The 12,127-nt window shown below is 41.8% G+C and overlaps 1 protein-coding gene across 6 annotated transcripts in view; it reads right to left on the bottom strand.

Annotated features, from left to right (window-relative positions):
* Positions 1-3,603: 3,603 nt before the first annotated feature.
* The window catches only part of LOC117515331 (proton myo-inositol cotransporter-like), a 50,111-nt gene continuing 41,587 nt past the window's right edge, over positions 3,604-12,127 (bottom strand). Inside the window, exons 9-12 of one of the 6 annotated variants that reach the window (XM_034175834.1) lie at positions 8,717-8,869; positions 5,892-6,064; positions 4,493-4,561; positions 3,604-4,403 (exon numbers count right to left, since the gene is read on the bottom strand). In XM_034175834.1, coding sequence (XP_034031725.1) covers positions 4,395-4,403; positions 4,493-4,561; positions 5,892-6,064; positions 8,717-8,869 — 404 coding nt within the window. In that variant the 3' untranslated portion in view covers positions 3,604-4,394. Of the gene's footprint in view, positions 6,065-8,716; positions 8,870-12,127 lie in introns of all 6 variants that reach the window. The other 5 variants (XM_034175833.1, XM_034175835.1, XM_034175832.1 and 2 more) reach the window with 5 other exon arrangements.

Genomic DNA, 12,127 nt, shown 5'->3' with positions numbered 1-12,127 from the left:
CAATAATTTTTAGGAAATATTTTTATTTTGTTTTTTAATCTTACAAAATTACAAGATTTATTTACAGAATAAATGTCCCCAAAATCTGGTACAAAGATTGTAATTTTTCTTGAATGGATATAATTTCACAGTGGGGATGATAAATTAAAAAAGGGGCACTGCCAGGAAGCTTCAATTGTTTCTCTCTCTGTTAAATGTGAAATAATATATTTTGGTTCTTGACAGTGTATACGTAGATGCATCTGTGGATGTGCTGGGACACATCATCAGTGATGTTTCCTCAAATCTTTGGCTCTCCTCTTTGCAGCTGCTGTGGTGCCAAGGTGGTTATAGGTATTACATAGGAAGTGGGCAGCAAAGCCTCGACATCCCACCTCGACTGGCTCACAGCGGGCTTTCCAGCCTCTTCTCCAGTATTCCTCTGTGAGCTCATGGCAAAGGTATACTTCTAGTTTGGATCATGTGTTTTTCAAATGTATGCAGCCCTGAGTAGGTTTAGTTTTATGCTTGGTGGTCATTGTGTTGGTTAAAGAAAATCTCCCAAGTTGCAGGTTTCTTGCAGGCTTTCAGCACCATCACCGTTGTAGCCGCCTGGTACTGGTTCTGGTTCCACCCGCCACCTGGTCCGGTAACTCACCCTGTCAAGAATTCTAGTCAAGTCAGCATCTCCCTGCCCTGGTGTCTCCTTCTTGGACTTTTTTTTTTGTACTCCCTGTATTTTGGATTCTAACTTTGTTTCTTGGTCTTACATAACAGATTTTTTTTTTTGACCGTCAAAACTGGTGTTTACTACCACTGGCATACATGCAACAATGTGTTTTTTTTTCCTTCCCAAAACAGAGATTATATACTGCTGAAATATCACAATACGTTGTGACTTTTCATTTACCAGAGAGTATAGTTATATTTTTCTTGTGGTTTTCCCATGTTTTCCCTTCCAGTATGTACTGCAAAGATGTTGATTGTGGCAAAAACTGTTCAATGATTCCTGGTTTGAACCCGTTCACACAGACCAATTTCAGAAACTCAAGAAACTGTCCCTTCTCAATCAATCAATCAATAAATAAAACCCCTGGCAAAAATTATGGAATCACCGGCCTCAGAGGATGTTCATTCAGTTGGTTAATTTTGTAGAAAAAAATCAGATCACAGACATGACACAAAACTAAAGACATTTCAAATGGCAACTTTCTGGCTTTAAGAAACACTATAAGAAATCAGGAAAAAAAAAATTGTGGCAGTAACGGTTACTTTTTTAGACCAAGCAGAGGGAAAAAAATATGGACTTACTCAATTCTGAGGAAAACAATTATGGAATCACCCTGTAAATTTTCAACCCCAAAACTAACATCTGCATAAAATCAGATCTGCTCGTTAGTCTGCATCTAAAAAGGAGTGATCACACCTTGGAGAGCTGTTGCACCAAGTGGACTGACATGAATCATGGCTCCAACACGAGAGATGTCAATTGAAACAAAGGAGAGGATTATCAAACTCTTAAAAGAGGGTACATCATCACGCAATGTTGCAAAAGATGTTGGTTGTTCACAGTCAGCTGTGTCTAAACTCTGGACCAAATACAAACAACATGGGAAGGTTGTTAAAGGCAAACATACTGGTAGACCAAGGAAGACATCAAAGCGTCAAGACAGAAAACTTAAAGCAATAGGTCTCAAAAATCGAAAATGCACAACAAAACAAATGAGGAACGAATGGGAGGAAACTGGAGTCAACGTCTGTGACCGAACTGTAAGAAATCGCCTAAAGGAAATGGGATTTACATACAGAAAAGCTAAACGAAAGCCATCATTAACATCTAAACAGAAAAAAACAAGGTTACAATGGGCTAAGGAAAAGCAATCGTGGACTGTGGATGACTGGATGAAAGTCATATTCAGTGATGAATCTCAAATCTGCATTGGGCAAGGTGATGATGCTGGAACTTTTGTTTGGTGCCGTTCCAATGAGATTTATAAAGATGACTGCCTGAAGAGAACATGTAAATTTCCACAGTCATTGATGATATGGGGCTGCATGTCAGGTAAAGGCACTGGGGAGATGGCTGTCATTACATCATCAATAAATGCACAAGTTTACATTGATATTTTGGACACTTTTCTTATCCCATCAATTGAAAGGATGTTTGGGGATGATGAAATCATTTTTCAAGATGATAATGCATCTTGCCATAGAGCAAAAACTGTGAAAACATTCCTTGCAAAAAGACACATAGGGTCAATGTCATGGCCTGCAAATAGTCCGGATCTTAATCCAATTGAAAATCTTTGGTGGAAGTTGAAGAAAAAGGTCCATGACAAGACTCCAACCTGCAAAGCTGATCTGGCAACAGCAATCAGAGAAAGTTGGAGCCAGATTGATGAAGAGTACTGTTTGTCACTCATTAAGTCCATGCCTCAGAGACTGCAAGCTGTTATAAAAGCCAGAGGTGGTGCAACAAAATACTAGTGATGTGGGGAAGCTTGAATCTTCAACTGGACTGGGTTGCTTGACGCAAGGATGTTTCGCTTCAAATCGCAGAAGCTTCCTCAGCTAAAATTCTTGCTCTGGTTCAGAGCAATTCTTGCTTCTTTTGTTTTTCATGATTCCATAATTTTTTCCTCAGAATTGAGTGATTCCATATTTTTTTCCTCTGCTTGGTCTAAAAAAGTAACCGTTACTGACTGCCACAATTTTTTTTTTCCTGATTTCTTATAGTGTTTCTTAAAGCCAGAAAGTTGCCATTTGAAATGACTTTAGTTTTGTGTCTTGTCTGTGATCTGCTTTTTTTTTTTACAAAATTAAACAACTGAATAAACATCCTCCGAGGCCGGTGATTCCATAATTTTTGCCAGGGGTTGTACTATAAAATAAAATGAAATTTAAATCCTAAAACTCCTTAAACAGGAGTATCATCTGGAGAGGTCTGCAACTTAATTAAACAACATCAAAAAACTGATACATCAGCAAACACAAAACTATCATGAACACATTATTACTGTTCACATCAGTAATGCTCTGAAAAAGCTTTTGGTTTTTCCATGATTGTAGTTGCCATTAAGATAATGAATGACATGTTTATTTTTAAGGCCAACTGTTCAATTATTGATTATTTTTTTTATTAAAAACAATGTGATAATGCTGTGGCTCAAGGTTAAAGGTCAGGATATTTTTTTAAATATGTTCAAAATCATATTTGGATAATTTGTATAATCAGAAACTGAACTGCAAGAGGCTTTGACAGCCTCATCAGATTACGATGACAAATTCCATCAGAGCATCAATCTCCTGTAGTGGAAGATCTCAGAACCCTCTTCCCAGTTACTCTGAGTGGTACAAATTCTGTGCCAAACATCCTTCATATAAATGTTGGATCCCAAACTTTTACCTGGTCATCAGGTTTATTCAAACTGACAATACTCAAAACACACTTAACAATATGGGATTTAGTTGTTTTGGTGAATTCTTTATTTTGTTCCTATTCATATTCCAGTGATCTGAAACAAACCTGAATCCAGGTGCACAAAAGCAAACATTTTAAAATGCATTTAAAAATATCTTTGGGTCCTAAATTAAAGTCTTATGCACAAAGTCATCACTGAACAAAACTGCTTCCATATGCGTGCTTTTATTTTGTAAAGATCACATTTCACATACATCATCAAAATGACATAGTAATATAATGGGCATATCTCATGTATTATTAGATTAAAATAAATAACTGTCAAAATTTTAACATAAAACAGTTCTTTTAAACATCTCTTTTTGTATCCTCTATGTTTTCCACCTGAGAGTAAATTACATCTTCTGAACCAGCACTCTGTGTTTAAACATTTGTGCAATAATATTTACAGGCTTTAATTTCATTCCGATGTCGCAGACCAAACGGTCCGCCCCTAAAAATTGGCCCACCCTGCCATGCTTCCTCCATCTTTTATGATGAAATAATGCTGAATTTAAGTGGAAATGATTGTTGTACAAAAGCTTCAGATATCTGTCACTGAGATAGATGATGACTGAAGTGTGCAATGAAGACAGGGTGGACCAATTTTAAAGGAGGACCATTCGGTCAGCGACACGTTCGGCAGGTTTGAGCAACTGTCAAAATTTTTGGCATCTCCAAATTGCACTTTTGCTTGGAGCAATCCTCAGGAACCATAAATAACCATTAAGAAACAAAGACCACTAAAAAAAACTGACCCCCCCCCCCCCCCAAAAAAAGCTGGTAATCACAAATTTGTACTTTTGATTAAAACACAAATCCACATTAGAGTAAAAAACTATCTACTTCAGTTTATAGAGAGCTAGCAGGCTGCATGAAATGAAACATGTTCATACCGAAGTGAGCCAGAGCAAACAAGATGTTCTGCACGTTTTTCACGGCTGCCTGGTCACCATTATTTAAGCTGTGGAAATAAGAATGTTGACATTTATCACCGCTGTCGCACCGCAAAAATAGGAAGTCACACACCGAGCACCTTAAAACAGTACTTACACTTATATAGGCTACAGCAATGTCTGACTCCAACGCTCCATAGTGTGCAGGACTGAAATCCAAACCTTGCTACAAAATGCAGGGAATAAGTAGAAAATTAAAAGAAAAACAGAAAAAAAATATCTGACACACACACATATATACATATACACACACACACACACACATATATATATATAAAAAATATTTGGTTTTAAAGTGCAATATATCTCCAACTTTACAGACAGTATCAGCAACCAGCACAAACAAAAAATCTTCAAAAAAATGGTGATTTTTTTTTTTTTTTAACAGGAAAGTGTTTTAAAGATTACAACTTAAAGAACATGAGTTCTAACATGTTTGAAGAAGGATTCTATGATGAAGAAAATAAGAGCATGGTTTTAAAATGTAGCCCCATCTCATTTTTTTACCATTTCAGTCATAAAAATAATTTAAACTTTTAATTTTGTTCCGTAGTACTCAAATAACACTGGGTCAAACACTCACACAGGTCTGCTGTGTCAGCTGTCAAAACTAAAGTTAGTTAAAAAGGTTTTATTTTGCTTGCCAAAATTAGTTAGTGGAGGCACTTAATGTTTTATCAGAACTTTATTAGACTCTATATGTGTTTTTTCCCCCCTCTTTATAAGTGTGAAATTCTGAGTTCCGTTTCCATCAAAGGCAGCACTAACTCTAATCCTTGCTCATGTGGTTCCTCCTTCATATCGTGTGCACAACCTCATGGAGTGAATTCACTATATTTGCCACGGAATTCGCCTCAGAATAAATACTAGCTGTAAAAATTAGCTGTAATTTTGCAGTATACAACAGAAATAAAGGTAATTTATAAAAAGTATGTTTCAAACCAAGGCGCATTTTGTCAATTTTGTGAAAAACCAAAGAGGTTAAAGATGATTATAATTTCTCCCAAATCAAGATTCCTTATTGCTGAAGTACAGAAAGTAAACAAAAGCCTTTAAGGCGAACACAACACAAAGAAATCTTGTACAGATAGCTTGTCTCCCCACAAAAAAGTCTAGAAAACAGAAATCATGCGAAGAGTTGTTTAGGCCATCTGACATTTGCTGACATAACAGAAGGCAGATACGGTCACTCAACAACCAGGAAAACACTGTCATGATGACAGAAGGGGCGGTGGGGGAACGAGAACAACAAAACTGAAACATTTGAAAGAACACCAGCTCCCAGGTGAAACAAAAGCAAGTAAAAACAAAACTCAAGGACGACTGATGTAAGTTGTCCGAACATGCTGATTGGCAAATCAATCATCAGTCTTCCTTATACGCATAAAACATATAAAAAGCCCACAGCCAGGACACCAAATGAGAGAGCGGAAAGCTGCTTCTCAGTCTACATCGGAGGCATCGTTGTCAGAGTGGAGGTAGTTGCTGCCATTTACCCGAGTGTACTGAACGTGGCAATTGTCATCCACAGAGTAGGCTCCACAGGAACACAGCTGATTGTCAAACAGGTTCTCAATCTCCTCCAGCGGGAGGCCCTTGGTCTCTGGGAGACAGCCCAGGACAAAGATTAGGCCCAGCACCACCAGGCCCGTATACAGGAAGAACGCCCCTGGAAGAGACACATGCTCAGTGTTTGGTGCTGATCGTATCAAGAGAGATGTCAGAGTGGGTAAGGGATCAGCATCTTTGTCAGAGACACTTTTGACAGGTTAAACAAAACTGACTGGAACAAAATGTCAATCAACAGGTGACAAGGAGTTTGTAAGCCGTCTGAGTGGAAGCTTTGATCACTTTGATGCACTACGGCCCTCAGTGATTTTCCAGTCCGGCTGGGCTTTGAACCGAGGATCCTCTGGTGTCTAGCCCACCGCTTAACCACTAGGCCACCTAAATTAATGGCCTACATTAGGTGATCGACCGATCACCACCTGGTGGTGAGTTGGATCCGCTGGGAGGGGAGGAAGCCGGTCAGACCTGGTAGGCCCAAACGTATCGTGAGGGTCTGCTGGGAACGACTAGCGGAACCCTCTGTCAGGGAGGTCTTCAACTCCCACCTATGGGAGAGCTTCTCTCAGATCCCGGGGGAGGTTGGAGACATGGAGTCCGAGTGGACCATGTTCTCCACCTCCATTGTTGATGCGGCCACTCGTAGCTGTGGTCGCAAGGTCTCCGGTGCCTGTCGCGGCAGCAATCCCCGAACCCGGTGGTGGACACCGGAAGTAAGGGATGCCGTCAAGCTGAAGAAGGAGTCCTACTTATCTTTGTTGGTAGGTGGGACCCCGGAGGCAGCTGACAGGTACAGCCAGGCCAAGCGTGCTGCAGCCCGTGCGGTCGCAGAGGCAAAAACTCGGGTCTGGGAGGAGTTCGGGGAGGCTATGGAGGAGGACTATCGGTCGGCCTCGAAGAGATTCTGGCAAACCGTCCGACGCCTCAGGAGGTGGAAGCAGCTGTCCACCGGCACTGTTTACGGTGCAGGTGGGGAGCTGTTGACCCTGACTGGGGATGTTGTTGGGCGGTGGAAGGAGTACTTCGAGGATCTCCTCAATCCCATCGTCACGTCTTCCGAAGAGGAAGCAGAGACTGGGGACCCAGAGGCGGACTCATCCAATAACCAGGCAGAAGTCACCGAGGTGGTTAGAAAGCTCCTCGGTGGCAAGGCTCCTGGGGTGGATGAAATCCGTCCTGAATACCTTAAGTCTCTGGATGTTGTGGGACTGTCTTGGCTGACACGCCTCTGCAACATCGCGTGGCAATCGGGGACAGTGCCTCTGGACTGGCAGACTGGGGTGGTGGTTCCTCTGTTTAAGAAGGGGGACCGGAGGGTGTGTTCCAACTATAGGGGGATCACACTCCTCAGCCTCCCCAGTAAGGTCTATTACAGAGTACTGGAGAGGAGAATTCGACCGATGGTCGAACCTCGGATTCAGGAGGAGCAGTGTGGTTTTCGTCCTGGTCGCAGCACACTGGACCAGCTCTACACACTCCATCGGGTGCTCGAGGGTTCATGGGAGTTCGCCCAACCAGTCCACATGTGTTTTGTGGATCTGGAGAAGGCGTTCGACCGTGTCTCTCGGGGCGCCCTGTGGGGAGTGCTCCGGGAGTACGGGGTCCTTTGCTAAGGGCTATCCGGTCCCTGTACGACCGTAGCAGGAGCTTGGTTCGCATTGCCGGTAGTAAGTCAAACCTGTTTCCAGTGCACGTTGGCCTCCACCAGGGCTGCCCTTTGTCACCGGTTCTGTTCATTATTTTTATGGACAGAATTTCTACGCGCAGCCAGGGTGTAGAGGGGGTCTGGTTTGGGAACCACAGAATCTCGTCTCTGCTGTTTGTGGACGATGTGGTTCTGTTGGCTTCGTCAAATCAGGACCTTCAGCGTGCACTGGGGCAGTTTGCAGCCGAGTGTGAGGCGTCCGGGATGAAGATCAGCACCTCCAAATCCGGGGCCATGGTTCTCAACCGGAAAAAGGTGCTTTGCCCTCTTCAGGTCGGTGGAGTGTCCTTGCCTCAAGTGGAGGAGTTTAAGTATCTCGGGGTCTTGTTCACAAGTGAGGACAGATGGAGCGTGAGATCAATAGACGGATCGGTGCAGCGTCTGCAGTGATGCGGTCGCTGTATCGGACCGTCGTGGTGAAGAGAGAGCTGAGTAGGGGGGCAAAGCTCTCGATTTACAGATCGATCTACGTTCCGATCCTCACCTATGGTCATGAGATTTGGCTCATGACCGAAAGAGATCGCGGGTACAAGCGGCTGAGATGAGTTTCCTCCGCAGGGTGGCTGGGCACTCCCTTAGAGATAGGGTGAGGAGCTCGGTCACTTGGGAGGAGCTCGGAGTCGAGCCGCTGCTCCTCCACGTCGAAAGGAGTCAGTTGAGGTGGCTCCGGCATCTTTTCCGGATGCCCCCTGGACGCCTCGCTGGAGAGGTGTTCCGGGCACGTCCCATTGGGAGGAGGCCCCAGGGAAGACCCAGGACACACTGGAGGGATTACATCTCTCGGCTGGCTTGGGAATGCCTTGGGGTTCCCCTGGAGGAGCTGGGGGAGTGTGTGTGGATCGGAAGGTCTGGGCGGCTTTGCTTGAGCTGCTGCCCCCGCGACCCGACTCCGGATAAAGCGGAAGAAAATGGATGGATGGATGTATGTTAATTCTAAAGAAGACTGACATATAGGCCACCAATATTATTTCACAATTAGAAATCAAGTGCATATTCTTCTCTGATAAAAATCAGTGTTTGCTCTCATCTGACCACCTGATGAAGCCTTACCGTAATAGGTCAGAAACTGAGCCACATGAAGGAAGGTCAAAGAAACCAGCACATTAAAAACCCAGTTGACTCCAGCTGAGCAGGCATTGCCAGTACTGCGGGCCCACAAGGGGTAGATCTCAGAGTTCACGGTCCAAGGCATGGTACCCATTCCTACCAAAAAAAAAACAACACAGGACAAGGAATTAGCCTGTAAAAGCATGAGCGACAAAAGATTTTGTTTTTTATTTACATACGGTTCAGTAAAAAAAAACTCACCTAAACCGCTATTGTATAAACGGGATATTCACACTCACTGGAAAAAAAGCAAAGGTCCAAATGTTTTTGTATGGATTTCCATGTAATAAACATCGTATATACCAGATTTTGTATAACGGATTTTTGCTCACATCGGACAAAATGCCCTGTCCAATCGCAATGCATTTTCATTAAAAACCCCTTGCGCTCTCGCTGCTTGGGACTCTGGCAAGGACGGTCTCTCCACCCCCTCAAAGGCAGCGCTGTGCGGGCCCCTGCTGCTGCAGCCAGGTTTCTTTTCAGCACTGTAGCCAGGCTGACAAAGAGTCAGAGCTCTACTGAGCCGAGTATTCCTTTAACTTTAACTAGTAATGACTTCATGACTTTCTTTGCAAATAAAATTTTAACTATTAGAGAAAAAAATTATCCATAACCATCACAAAGACATATTTTTATGTTTGGCTGCCTTCAGTAATGCTGGTATTTGGCTAGACTCTTTCTCTCCGATTGTTCTGTCTGAGTTATTTTCATTAGTTACTTCCTCCAATCCATCAACATGTCTATTAGACCCCATTCCTACCAGGCTGCTCAAGGAAGCCCTACCATTAGTTAATGCTTCGATCTTAAATATGATCAATCTATCTTTATTAGTTGGCTATGTACCACAGGCTTTTAAGGTGGCAGTAATTAAACCATTACTTAAAAAGTCATCACTTGTCCCAGCTATCTTAGCTAATTATAGGCCAATCTCCAACCTTCTTTTTCTCTCAAAAATTCTTGAAAGGGTAGTTAAAACAGTTAACTGATCATCTGCAGAGGAATGGTCTATTTGAAGAGTTTCAGTCAGGTTTCAGAATACATCATAGTACAGAAACAGCATTAGTGAAGGTTACAAATGATCTTCTTATGGCCTCAGACAGTGGACTCATCTCTGTGCTTGTCCTGTTAGACCTCAGTGCAGCTTTTGATACTGTTGACCATAAAATTTTATTACAGAGATTAGAGCATGCCATAGGTATTAAAGGCACTGCACTGCAGTGGTCTGAATCATATTTATCTAATAGTTTACAATTTGTTCATGTAAATGGGGAGTCTTCTTCACAGACTAAGGTTAATTATGGAGTTCCACAGCGTTCTGTGCTAGGACCAATTTTATTCACTTTATACATGCTTCCCTTAGGCAGTATTATTAGAAAGCATTGCTTAAATTTTCATTGTTACGCAGATGATACCAAGCTTTATCTATCCATGAAGCCAGAGGACACACACCAATTAGTTAAACTGCAGGAATATCTTTCAGACATAAAGACATGGATGACCTCTAATTTCCTGCTTTTAAATTCAGATAAAACTGAAGTTATTGTACTTGGCCCCACAAATCTTAGAAACATGGTGTCTAACCAGATCCTTACTCTGGATGGCATTACCCTGACTTCCAGTAATACTGTGAGAAATCTTGGAGTCATTTTTGATCAGGATATGTCCTTCAATGCGCATATTAAGCAAATATGTAGGACTGCTTTTTGCATTTGCGCAATATCTCTAAAATTAGAAAGGTCTTGTCTCAGAGTAATGCTGAAAAGCTAATTCATGCATTTATTTCTTCTAGGCTGGACTACTGTAATTCATTATTATCAGGTTGTCCTAAAAGTTCCCTGAAAAGCCTTCAGTTAATTCAAAATGCTGCAGCTAGAGTGCTGACAGGGACTAGAAGGAGAGAGCATATTTCACCCATATTGGCCTCTCTTCATTGGCTCCCTGTTAATTCCAGAATAGAATTTAAAATTCTTCTTCTTACTTATAAGGTTTTGAATAATCAGGTCCCATCTTATCTTAGGGACCTCTTAGTACCATATCAACACAATAGAGCGCTTCGCTCTCAGACTGCAGGCTTACTTGTAGTTCCTAGGGTTTGTAAGAGTAGAATGGGAGGCAGAGCCTTCAGCTTTCAGGCTCCTGTCCTGTGGAACCAGCTCCCAATTCGGATTAGGGAGACAGACACCCTCTCTACTTTTAAGATTAAGCTTAAAACTTTCCTTTTTGAAAACGCTTATAGTTAGGGCTGGATCAGGTGACCCTGAACCATCCCTTAGTTATGCTGCTATAAACTTAGACTGCTGGGGGGGTTTCCCATGATGCACCCAGTGTTTCTTTTTATTCACCTCTTTTTGCTCTGTATGCACCACTCTGCTTTTAATCATTGGTGATTGATCTCTGCTCTCTTCCACAGCATGTCTTTTTCCTGATTCTCTCCCCTCAGCCCCAACCAGTCCCAGCAGAAGACTGCCCCTCCCTGAGCCTGGTTCTGCTGTAGGTTTCTTCCTGTTAAAAGGGAGTTTTTTCTTCCCACTGTCGCCAAGTGCTTGCTCATAGGGGGTTGTTTTGACCATTGGGGTTTATCTGTAATTATTGTATGGCTTTTGCCTTACAATATAAAGCGCCTTGGGGCAACTGTTTGTTGTGATTTGGCGCTATATAAATAAAATTGATTTGATTTGATTTAATTCACCTGCTTTACCTCAATTCGGATAAGGGACTGCTTCAAGTTTAGTGCACTTAAACAATGTCAAATGCATATGTGTTGTCTTTAATTCTGATTTGTGCCATTATTACAGTAAACAAGTAATAATTGTGGATTAATTGCTGTATCTTGTCTGAGATAATTGGAGTGTAAACATAATTTCATTGTTGTTGCACTCGTGTAATGACAATGACAATAAATCTCATCTCATCTCGTATACTGGACAGAGCAGTCTGGACGTGCCCAGTGACAGGTATAAAATGAAGTTCAGCACTGACACTCGCCGATTCGAGGAAAGTGGGTACCGTATTTACTGACATATATAGGAAGGTTTTTCCTCTAGAAAACATCTAGAAAATAAGTTTTCTAGATGTTTCATGTCTTTATGCATTGTAGCACTTTGAGATCATTTATTTGATGTAAAATATGTTACAAATAAAATGTATTATTATGATTATTAAGAATAAGAAAGAACTTTATAAATCCCAAAGAAAATTGTTTTGCCAGAGTGCGAAAACAGTAAGCACTGTTTTTTTTTGTTGTTTTTTTTTACAATGAGTACAACATGTTTATGGACAATGACTGAAAGACATTTACACAGATGTTTGATAGTATTGTACATAGCTCTGAGTAACTGAAAAACTGATCGTTAC

This window comes from Thalassophryne amazonica, chromosome 8 (assembly GCF_902500255.1).
Source record: "Thalassophryne amazonica chromosome 8, fThaAma1.1, whole genome shotgun sequence".
NCBI classification, from domain to species: Eukaryota; Metazoa; Chordata; class Actinopteri; order Batrachoidiformes; family Batrachoididae; genus Thalassophryne; species Thalassophryne amazonica.
The sequence above is the reverse complement of the archived record's forward strand: the minus strand, read 5'-3'. Positions and strand labels throughout refer to the sequence as shown.